The sequence below is a fragment of the Octopus bimaculoides genome, chromosome 2 (genome assembly GCF_001194135.2).
Source record: "Octopus bimaculoides isolate UCB-OBI-ISO-001 chromosome 2, ASM119413v2, whole genome shotgun sequence".
Lineage (NCBI taxonomy): Eukaryota > Metazoa > Mollusca > Cephalopoda > Octopoda > Octopodidae > Octopus > Octopus bimaculoides.
The window spans coordinates 116,378,332-116,390,723 of record NC_068982.1 but is presented as its reverse complement, the minus strand read 5'-3'; the positions used below and the strand labels follow the sequence as shown (position 1 = coordinate 116,390,723).

Sequence of the window (12,392 nt, the reverse complement as noted above, 5' to 3'; positions counted from 1 at the left end):
GAGGGTGTGTGTGCGTGAGAGAGAGAGAGAGGGGGGGAGAGAGAGAGAGAGAGAGAGAGAAGATGGTATAACTGATTTGTAGTGTAATGTGGGTTTCAACTGAATTTTGTAAAGACTGAAGTATTTCTATCTTCGAAGATAAAGTCTGGCGTTTGGGGTGGAAATTGTGCAACGTTACTGATATTTGATCACAATTAAAGTTCATCTGATGTGAGGTTTAACATTTTAGTGCCTTTCAGGATCTTAGTTGTGTGTTGGTTCGGAACACGAAGAGTATAGTTCAGTATGGCTGTTTCATATTGTTGATATAGATAAGGTTGTTAAGCTTTTCTTATATTTCTGGGAAAGATAAAGCTGACAGTGCATGCAGCAGAATTTTCAATTAATTTCTTGTTTTTAAAGTTTTAAAACTAATTCAATTTAATTTACCAAAATCGGTGTGGCGTTAGAAATTTACTTTCGAAACTATAAAATCGACTAACAAAAGAAGAAAACTAAATCCTTTTTTATCTATCTCGTCTTCCTGCAATTTCGATCTGAGTTCGATTTTCAATAGTAGCTTAATTTTAAATCCGATTTAATACATTTGCACCCACAATTAAAATCTCCACCACATTGTCTTTAATCCTGATTTAGTTTCCTTTCTTTTTTTGTTTTCTTTTTCTTGTTTTTATTTTCTTTTGCAAATATTTTATATTTTAAGATTTCAAACAGCAAATTATTGATGTGATAAAAAGATCCTTTCATATCAGTTCTGATCTCCCATATTTTATAGTCTTCCCACTTTAAACTTTTCCCGTTTCAGTACCGATTATCCCAGATTATTTGATAGAGAAAGACAAAGAACAACTGAAACAAACCTTAAGAGGATATCATCTAAAAGTCTTTGATAATCGTACAAGTTTACAAATCGTAGTAAACCGGACTCAATACATAAACTTCACTGGTAATTTTAGTAACAGTCCGAATGTGGGTGGAAGATTCAGTATTGTACAAGATATCTTCTCTATACCATTAAATAAGATCAACGAAAATACACGTGTCGGCTGGCTTCTCTCTTCGAAAGCGATTGTTCAACTCATGTTCAACTTCCTCGTAGGACCATTTACAAACAGGTAAGGCAACTAACTATTGCTTTTACATGAGTTTATATATATTTTTTAAATATTGGCTTCACATTTTGGCACATGGCCGGCAGCTTCGGGAGAGGGGTAAGTCAATTACATCAACCCCAGTAATCAACTGGTACTTATTTTATTGACCCCAAAAGGATGAAAGCAAAGTCGACTTCGGCGGAATTCGAACTCACAGGGTAGCGACAGACGAAATGCTGCTAAGCATTTTCCAGGCGTGCTAACGTTTCTTATTTCTTTATTGCTCACAAAAGGCTATACATAGAGGGGACAAACAAGGACAGACAAAGGGATTAAGTCGATTACATCGACACCATTGTGTAACCGGTACTTTATTTATCGACCCCGAAAGGATGAAAGGCAAAGTCGATCTCGGCGGAATTTGAACCCAGAACGTAACGACAGATGTATTGTTATTGTTATTATTATTATTATTATTATTATTATTATTATTATTATTATTATTATTATTATTATTATTATTATTTAAAACAGTTTGATTCGTCTTCAAGCGACTTCAAGTTTCGCGGGCCTCTAACAAAAACTCGTCTCTTTCAGGTTTAGATTGTCGAATGGAGATACACAGAAAGTCCAGCATGGCTACCGGAAAATAGGCTGGAATGTCCCTTTCTAAAGGAACTGCTGTCGCTGAACAACCGCTCTTACTCTGACTACACTATATGGCCCACTTTGACCAATAGCAGCCTATTTTCCGGTAACCATCTTGGACTTCCTGTGTTTCTCCATTCAGTAATCTAAGCCTGAAATAGATGGGTTTCTGTTAGATACCTGCAAAACTTTAAGTCGCATGGAGCCAAATCAAACTCTTTTGAGTAATAGTACATATAACTCCTACTAAATGTGTTGAGTGCCTTTTTCTTTCGTTTGTCCAGTTACTCGGGTGTGTATATATATGTGTGTGTATATATATATATATATATATATATATATATATATATATATATATATATAGTTTTTTTTGTGAATTCTCCCTATATATATATAAACATAAACTAGAAGGGAACTGCCTGGAGGGTAGTGTTTCTGTTACAGGATGGATGTGTATGCGTGTGTGCATTAGTGTGTATGTGCGTTTATTGTGCATTATTTTTTTTATATTTGGTTGTTTCTCTTTGAAGATGTGGTTATGTCATCCCAGTATTTGTTGGTTGTTTGATCATCATGGCATCAGCCTGTTGTAAGTACTTCTTTTATTATACACATGCTACAGACAGTTATGATGTGTGTGCGAGCCTGAGTACGTGCGCGCGCATGTGTAATTCGTGGAATTCCATCTGAATAGTATTCATTCGCATTATCATAAATATCATTACCCAATATAACATTTTCGTCTTTTTATTCTGATGACGGCTGGAGATAAATTCGAACGCAATAGATTCTACTTTACTTCACAAGAAGATATAGAAACTCGACTAAGGCTGCACTTGTATGCAAGGCTTACAATGAAGCATAAATATGGTTGATGACTGCTTCAATAAATGCAGTCCTAACTACTATAAGTTTTGCTTAAATATGGGCAAACATACTGGAGACAAAATCTATAAAATTATCGTACGAGCGTAGGCGTGGCTTTGTAGTTAAGAATTCTCCCTTGCATATTTCCGAATTCGACCCATTGTATACCATCTAGGGTGTTGGCACTCCGTCGGTAACGACGTCGAGGGTTCCAGTTGATCCGATCAACAGCCTGCTCGTGAAATTAGCGTGCAAGTGGCTGAGCACTCCACAGACACGTGTACCCTTAACGTAGTTCTCGGGGATATTCAGCGTGACACAGTGTGACAAGGCTGACCCTTTGAATTACAGGCACAACAGAAACAGGAAGGAAGAGCGAGAGAAAGTTGTAGTGGAAGAGTACAGCATGGTTCGCCACCATCCCCTGCCGGAGCCTCGTGGAGCTTTAGGTGTTTTCGCTCAATAAACACTCACAACACCCGGTCTGGGAATCGAAACCGCGATCCTATGACCGCGAGTCCGCTGCCCTAACCACTGGGCCATCGCGCCTCCACGGGCAAACATACTAGAGACAAAAACTATAAAATTATCGTACGAGCGTAGGCGTGGCTTTCTAGTTAAGAATTCTCCCTTGCATGTTTCCGAATTCGACTCATTGTATACCATCTAGAGTAAGTGACATCTATCATACAGTCACCCAAGCTGTATGAATTAACTTCAGTGGACGGAAATTGTGCAGAAGCTCGTTAACTGAAGTGGTTCTGTTTTTCGGCTTCGAACCTATCCTTTTTCTTGATAATCTCCCGTTTCCGAGAAAGACAATTTCACAATTTCTTGCCTAACAACCAGTCTAGATGATTTGCTTATAGTGATCAAATGTTTGTGCTGCATATGAACTCTTTCCCACCATCAGATCGGTATTGCTTGTACCACGCGTCAGATGTCGAAGTCATCGCAGAACAACGCAATATGAAGTGGTTTGCTGAAGAACACAGCGCACCGCCCAGTCTGGGAAATAAAACCACGACTTCGCATTCGTGGGTGCAACGCCCTAACTGCTTAGTCACGCACCCTCACAAATTGATTCTATCACCTGGTTTAACATAACACTACGTGGATGCCTTTAATGGATTCCATTCTGTTGTAAGCATTCGGAGCAAGTTTCAGATCTAAAGATATGAAGACATTTCCTTCTCTCCATCTGTCTCGAAAGTCTTGCAAAAAAAAAGGTCACTGACATTGCAACTAAGTTATAAAGAAATAAGTGAGAGCTACGAATTCTGGGTATGTACCCTTTCTCGTCATCAATTTTTCCTTACAAGTGTAGTATTGTATAAGTTCAAACTGAAAGAGCAACCTCATTTTACGTCGCCCCAGCCCATTCAGCTGTAAATAAGTATCAGCGGGGGACTAGTGCTACTTTCTCTCCCCAACCCACCCACCAATAACATCCTTATTGTACTCCAGTGTCAAAGTTGAGGGGGTTGAAAGGGTGTCAATGTCCATTCGCTACACCATATGTGCCCAAAACAATTAGTGAGCGCATGGCACATGTTACTAAGATATCACTCGCTCGCGGGTGACAGCTGACTGTAGAAATAGCAAAAATATCGTTTACTCCATTACATTCAAACTTTGTACCGAAACTAAGATCTAACTCACCAATTCTACTGTCTCTAGATAGCGTGTGAAGACAAATCTGGAGATGTTTCCACCTTATTAAACCTTCTCGGTGAAACATAGTCTAACTCATATTAGATAATATAATTATACACACAGAGACGCACGAACAACAACGAAAATTACACACTCAAGCAAATAAATATATTCATTTGCACACCTTCTCTCCCTCTTATACACATACGTGCATAAATACATATTATATATTTATATGCATGAGTGTACGTACACATATTATTAAATTGTATACGTATATATAGTCATAAAATGTTGTTTTGTTGTATATTCCTTCAGTGTTCATATTTGGTGAAACCTATATACCATTGTTCATAGCGCGTTCCTTACATGGTTTGGGATCAGCATGTGTGACTATAGCGGGTAAGTAATCGCCATATTTCTATTTTCTTTGTTTTATTAGTTCGGGGCGTCCTATGGAACGACCTAGATGAGATGAAGATAGTTGTTAAGTTAAATCTACAGTCGTGGCCAAAAGTTTGGTACATGGGTCTGAAACTTAGAATTTTTATATTAAATGCCCACAGTAATACTTAATTTGCAATATATTATTGCTAAATCAAAAGTTTGGAAAATACGCCTGAAAATTAGAATTTTTATATCAAATGTCCAAAGTTATATTTGAATCGAATTGTACTTGGGCATAACTACTATAATTTTTTTTTAAATGTTCCAAACTTTAGGCCACGACTGTACGAACTGATTTCAATTCTCCGTTAGTATTATTTGTCCTAGTGTCACTTATATCTTTGGAAAAAGCATGTGCACTTTATCGTCACCTTTTCACTCTCCATTGTACAGTTACGTTTTAAGCAAGTAAAGTAAAATTTCTGATTGTCATGCGATGAGAGTGCAATGGCTATGTCTATGTTATCTGAGTTAGAAATTCGATTTCGTTACTCAGGTGGACTTCAAATCATCTTCGTTTTTAATCAGTTACGAAAGGCATGAATGTTACAAGCTCCTATTTCCCCTCTCTTTCATAAATTTAAGATGTCTACGGTACAAAGGTTTTAGAAGCTGCCTACCACCTACGTAACAACGAACGTAACACCCATTACATCCATCTACTTTCTTTTGTCATATTTTTCTGGCTGTTTTAAGTTTTGTCACTATACACACACATACTGTAATTTATATATACAAGATAATCGAGTTAGTTTTTGCAGCTGACGAGGCGGAACGACGCGGAAACGGGTGCGTACTACGATCTAATGACGTCACCAACAGCTCAAAGAAAACTCACACTGGAGGATTTTCTTCCGGGACTATTCTTGCAGCATCAGGTCTTATCACGGCCGGTTTCAATTGAACGTGTTAAACATGACTTTACACCATTATATGAACGCACACACACACTCACACACACGCATAAACACACACACATAGACGGCGAGCTGGCAGAAACGTTAGCACGCCGGGCGAAATGCTTAACGGTATTTCGTCTGTCTTTACGTTCTGAGTTCAAATTCCGCCGAGGTCGACTTTGCCTTTCATCCTTTCGGGGTCGATTAAATAAGTACAGTTACGCACTGAGGTTGATATAATCGACTTAATCCGTTTGTCTGTCCTTGTTTGTCCCCTCTGTATGTAGCCCCTTGTGGGTAGTAAAGAAATAACACACACACACACACACACACACACATACACACACACACACACACACACACACACACACACATACACACACACACACACACACACACACACACATACACACACACACACAAATACACACACACACACAAATGTATATGTATGTACACGAAAAGGTGTACATACACACACGCACATACGCACACACACACACACGCACACATACACGCACACACAGAATTCCACTTATCCAAACTCTCTTTCCCTTTTACCTCCCCTTCTTTCTCTCTCTTCCCACTCCATTTTCTATTAAAATTGATTTCACATCTGAATACGTAATCAATGACTATTCCATTTCTATTAATTACTTTAAACTCAATGAATAAAATATAAACAAGGTAAAAGTGTGAAACAATGGTGGTATGAGTACACTCTATTTACATATGAGGGGGTGCTGAAAAGTTCCTGACTTTAAGGGTGTCATGAAAGGCCTGGCTGGAGGCCCAACCTTCCAAGTTCTTTTACAGGGCTTAGAAAAACTAAAGGACCGCTGCAATAAGTGTGTGGATCTGAGAGGGGAATATGTTGGACAAAATCATAATTAACTGATCCTCTTGTATTTTCTTTTACCCAAAGCCAAGAAATTTTTAGCGTCCTTTTTTACGTATGTATATATAATGTCTTGTTTTAAACATATATAGAGAGGTGGGCAGACAGGCAATCAGGCAGGCAGACAGACAGATAGACACAAACACACACACGCACACACACACACACACACACACACAGAGTTAGATAGATAGATAGATAGATAGATAGATAGATAGATAGATAGATAGATAGATAGATAGATAGATACATACATAGATAGATAAATAGATAGATAGATCCAGTGCAGGATAATTGGTGGTCGAACACGGGCATATGATTAGATATGTCTACGAGAAGAGGCTCGGTAATATAATATCCGAGCACAGTGTGGTGGTTAACCTTTACTTATGGTGTAGTTAAAGTGGAAGCGCAATGGCCCAGTGGTTAGGGCAGCGGACTCGCGGTCATAGGATCGCAGTTTCGATTCCCAGACCAGGCGTTGTGAGTGTTTATTGAGCGAAAACACCTAAAAGCTCCACGAGGCTCCGGCAGGGGATGGTGACGAATCCTGCTGTACTCTTCTCTCACTCTTACTTCCTGTTTCTGTTGTGCATGTAATTCAAAGGGTCAGCCTTGTCACACTGTGTCACGCTGAATATCCCCGAGAACTACGTTAAGGGTACACGTGTCTGTGGAGTGCTCAGCCACTTGCACGTTAATTTCACGAGCAGGCTGTTCCGTTGATCGGATCAACTGGAACCCTCGACGTCGTAAGCGACGGAGTGCCAACAACAACAACAAATGGTGTAGTTAAAGAAGGAAAGGCAGTATCCAAGAACATGTTGATATAATCTCTGACAATGATGAGGGGGTAGGTGGAAAGGGGTTGGCATCCTTAGAATACAGACCTGGTTCCTTAATCTGCAGCAGAGTCGACTTCACTAAAAGGACCAGAAGCCGAGAAGTGCTGAAACCGATGATGGATAAGTCTATTATCCAAGAACAAACGTAGTCACTTCGATGGACGGATTGCTGTTTCACAAGATTTTGTTTGACCAGAGGCTGTAATGAAAGGCATTTGCCCAAGTTCGGATTCATTTTATGATTCCTTTCTATTATAGGCACAAGGCCGGAAGCTTTTTGAGGGAGGGGACGAGTCGATTACATTGACTCCGGAATTTCACTGGTATTTTATCGATTCGAAAGGATGAAAGGTAAAGTCGACCTCGGCGGAACGTGAACTCAGAACGTAACGACGGACGAAATACCGCTAAGCATTTCGTCCAGCGTGCTAACAACTCTGCCTGCTCGCCACCTTATTCATTTAATGATTGAGAAGCGAACCACTCTGCCATGCTTACACCCACAACAGTGAAATGTATGTAAAGTGCTCAGTCTATACCAGTCGATAATTTATTTACTCAGGAAGGCAGTGAGCTGGTGGAATCGTTAGCCCGCCGGTCAAAATGCTCAGCAGCATTTCGTCCGTCTTTACATTCTGAATTCAAATTCTGCCAACGTTGACTTTGCCTTCCATCCTTTTGCGGTCGCTAAATTAAGTACCAGTGAAACACTGGCATCGATGTAATCGCCTAGTCCCCTCTCCCAAAGTTTCAGACCTTATACTTTTAGTAGAAAGTAAGCTACTTATTTAAGCAACCCTTGCATGACCCACCACGCGAACCTTTGATTACAGGATCCATTCCTATACAATCGATATTCAGAATTTCAAATATTTTCTCTTACTGACTGTTTTATGTGTTTTGTCTTTTATTCTTATATTTGTATTATTTTCGTCTTGTTGTTTTTTTGTTTTTTTTTGCTATAGCTTGAGTCCTCACTTCTTTTCTTTCCATCTATACCTTGTTTCTTTCTCTCCTTCTCTTTAATGCGCGCGCTCAAACACAGGGAAATACATACGCATGCACATAATCTCATTCACGCCTACCCCCAACACATATACATACAACCTTTCTTTCTGCGTTTCTGTCCGTGTTGTTAGTCTATTTCTAATTCACTCCTCTTTCTCCCTCTCTCTCTCTCTCAACTGCTCTCTCTACATCTTATTACTTCTGTGTATTTGTCTCCTTTTCCAATCATACACACATACACACACAAGTATACTCATAGATAGATAGATAGACAAGTTTCCATCTCCATGTTTCTATACTCTTTTTCTTTCGGCTCCTTTACTCTTTCCATTTCTCTCTCTCTCTCTCTCTCTCATCGTTTCATTCGATATTTGTCATACACACGTTGTCACCTTACTCTTTCTTATTATCACTAATCTCCTTCACCTCTTTTCTTTCTCTTCTCTATAGCTTTCATTCTATTTTCTTTCTCTCTGCAATTTGCTACCCTTCTTTCTCCAAATACATCTATCTATCTATCTATCTATCTATCTATCTATCTATCTATCTATCTGTTAGCCTGTCTGTTTACCTAGCTGTCTATCTATCTGTTTGTCTACCCATATATCTCCCTCTTCAATTCTTTCTTATGCCACCCAATTCCCTCCAAACATAATAAGCAAAGGACGAGTAAAATTTTCAATTTAGGTGTCTTTTCATCTGTTAAATACATTATACAATGGCGCACAGTAGCCGGCGTCTTACTGCCTTTAGTCATCACGTTCTGACGTCATCAACTGCGACGGCCATTTTCAACGACTCTTGTAATGAAACCTCATTGAATTACAAGTTTTACTATGGACATCATTGACTCTGAAAAGAAAGATGGCATCCACTGGTTCATTGATTGTGTACTGCTCTGTCCTTAAACCTGCCTGCCTGCCTTTCTGTGTTTCTTTCTTTTCTTTGTCCTTTCTTTATATTTCTGTTTTCTTACTTTGTTACTGAGGAAATGTTCCGAAACAAGATCATCGCGCGAAACTAGTTAGAAGTACTTTATATAGTGTCCACTGAACATGCGCGCGCACACACACACAGAGGAAGAAAGAAAGAAAGAAAGAAAGAAAGAAAGAAAGAAAGAAAGAAAGAAATACCTTGCATACACTCACTCTCTATTTTCCTCTTTCTCTCTCAATCTGTGCTCCACACATCCATACACGCACAAACACAGAAACAAAGATAGGAGGAGAGTGGGGAGATATGGGAGAGAGAAGGAGAGAAGAGGAGAGAGAGAGAGGGGGAGAGAGAGAAGGGGAGAGAGGGGGAGAGAGGAGAGGGGGAAGAAAGAGAAGAGGAGAGAGAGGGGAGAGAGCGGGTAAGATAATAAGTTATAGTTGATTACATGAACAAAAGAAGAGCACCCAATATATATATCAGAATGAAATATATTTACTGGTATAGACCAGTAGTGAAAATGCATCGTGATTTGAAGGGATGTTTTTCATATCCAGGGAAGCTGGATACACCTCAGGCGATGAAAATACAGTTTCTTACTAATAGAATGTTAGTGAAATACGCATGTACGCACGCACGCACACACACACACACACACACACACACATACACACACACATGCACGCGTGCTTTATAATTTGCGAAAGTTAACTTAATTCAGAATATTAAATGCATTATATCAAAATTTTCTCAATGCATACATACATACATACATACATACATACTTACGCTGAACTATTGAGAAATCTACAGCTACTCTATCCAGATTACAAGTTCAAGTTTATAACAGTAATTATTGGGGCACTGGGATATGTAACATACTGCCTAAATACCAATCTTGAGAAATTAGGCTTCTCAAAACCAGAAAGGAGAAAGCTGATTCGAAGACTACAGATCCAAGCCATCACTGGAACTGTAAAAATCTATAAAACTTTCCAGAAGTTTATCATTTAAGAATATATGAGACATACAACTATATGCATGAGAATACATACATAAAATAAAACATACAAATCTACACATATACATACATACATACATACATACATGCATACATACATACATACATACATACATGCATACATACATACATACATACATACATACATATATACATACAAAAATACTCTGTTGATGTAGTTGAAATTCCAATGATCTAGGTTAAAAACTCGATATACACTCTATTTATCACTTCTATCCTTATATTTGGATTTTCATTGTCGGAGTGTAGAAACGTTAGTGCGTCGAACAAAATGCCTGGTAGTATTTGGCTATGTTTCTTTAAGTTCTAAATTCAAATTCCACTGAACTTTGTTTTTCATCCATAATTAATTCAAGCAGTGGGCTCATAGTCGACTGTACCTACCTGCCAAAATTAGAATTGTTGTAAATTATCAAATAGATACCAGTGAATAGATACCAGTGAAATACAGGAGTTAATTTCATAAGTCATACCACTATCAACCCTTTCATTATTCTCTTCGTCATCATCATCATCATCATCATCATCATCATCATCATCATCATCATCATCATTGTCTTCATCATTATCTTCATCTGACAACAATTTGCACTTGCGTCAGGCAACGATGATCAATGCGGTAAGTGTTTCGACCCATCATCAATGTCCCAATTTCATAAGTATTGCTGTCTCTACATCAGAGTTTTAACTATGACTTTATAAGGACGCCCACAATCTACACACCCACAGACAGATACCCAGACAATGACGTGGCTGGTGGATAACATCGGGCGCCCCAAAAAGCGCCCAACAAGCTACGTTAACCTTCCTGTTGCCCTGTTGTTCACCTGGTTATATCGGTCTGGATATTTCTTTTCATTGGCTGCTTGCATCTTGATGCTTTACCTAACCTGGGACATCCGTATGTTGCAACGATCGGGGAAGTTGGTCATGGGTTTTATAAAGGTTCAAATTTCACACTCATGAAAAAGGACTGTTATTAGCTTCTACAATGAAGATTCTGGTGTTTGAGCTGTCTAGAGAGGTGGGGGTGCGGGAGTTGGAAGGTATCCTCCACAATGTATGGCATTGTGCTTTTGTGAGAACATAATTTTATAGGGATTGAGGTAAGATCGTTAAAGCATCACACACAGTGCCTTGTCATTTTACGTTCTAAGTTCAAATTTCGACATTCATCTTTTCGGGATCTATAAAATAATGTACTAATCGAGTACTGAGAACGCTACAATCGACTAACCACCTCCCCTCAGAGACTGCTAGCTTTGTGTTTAATGTATAAACAATTATTTTATAGGGATTAAGTGGGGGGTTTTTCCTTTAATTTAAATATATGAATTATAGCATATTAATTAAAATATACGAGGGATTGCTGAAAAGTTTCTGGCTTTGAGTAAAGGAAAATACAGGAGGAACAGTTAATTATGATTTTATTCAACATATTCCGTTTCAGATTCACACACGTATTGCAGCAGTCCTTCAGTTTCTCGAAGCCCTAAGGCGGCGAGCTGGCAGAAACGTTAGCATGCAGGGCGAAATGCTTAGCGGTATTTCGTCTGCCGCTACGTTCTGAGTTCAAATTCCGCCGAGATCGACTTTACCTTTCATCTTTTCGTTGTCGATTAAATAAGTACCAGTTACGCACTGGCGTCGTTTGTCTGTGAGTAGCCCCTTGTGGGTAGTAAAGAAATAAGAAACTTTAGCACGCCGGGCGAAATGCTTAGTGGTATTTCGTGTCTTTACGTTCTGAGTTCAAATTCCGCCGAGGTCGACATTGCTTTCATCCTTTTGGGGTCGATAATTTAAGTACCAGTTTGCATACTGGAGTCGATCTAATCAACACCCACCCCCTTGCCGGAGCCTCGTGGAGCTATAGGTGTTTTCGCTCAATAAACACTCACAACACCCGGTCTGGGAATCGAAACCGCGATCCTCCGACCGCTGCCCTAACCACTGGGCCATTGCGCCTCCACAAGTTTAAAGTGATTAATAGAAATAGAATAGCCAATGGCTACGTATTCAAATATAAAGTCAATTTTAAGAGAAAAAAGAGTGGGA

The 12,392-nt window shown here is 39.1% G+C and overlaps 1 protein-coding gene across 1 annotated transcript in view; it reads left to right on the top strand.

Moving 5' to 3' along the window:
* Positions 1–12,392, top strand: part of LOC106880924 (synaptic vesicular amine transporter) — a 70,209-nt gene that overhangs the window by 13,983 nt on the left and 43,834 nt on the right. The window contains exons 3-5 of the mRNA XM_052965872.1: positions 806–1,115; positions 2,273–2,331; positions 4,584–4,667. Of these exons, the coding sequence (XP_052821832.1) occupies positions 806–1,115; positions 2,273–2,331; positions 4,584–4,667 (453 nt within the window). The remainder of the gene's footprint in view (positions 1–805; positions 1,116–2,272; positions 2,332–4,583; positions 4,668–12,392) is intronic.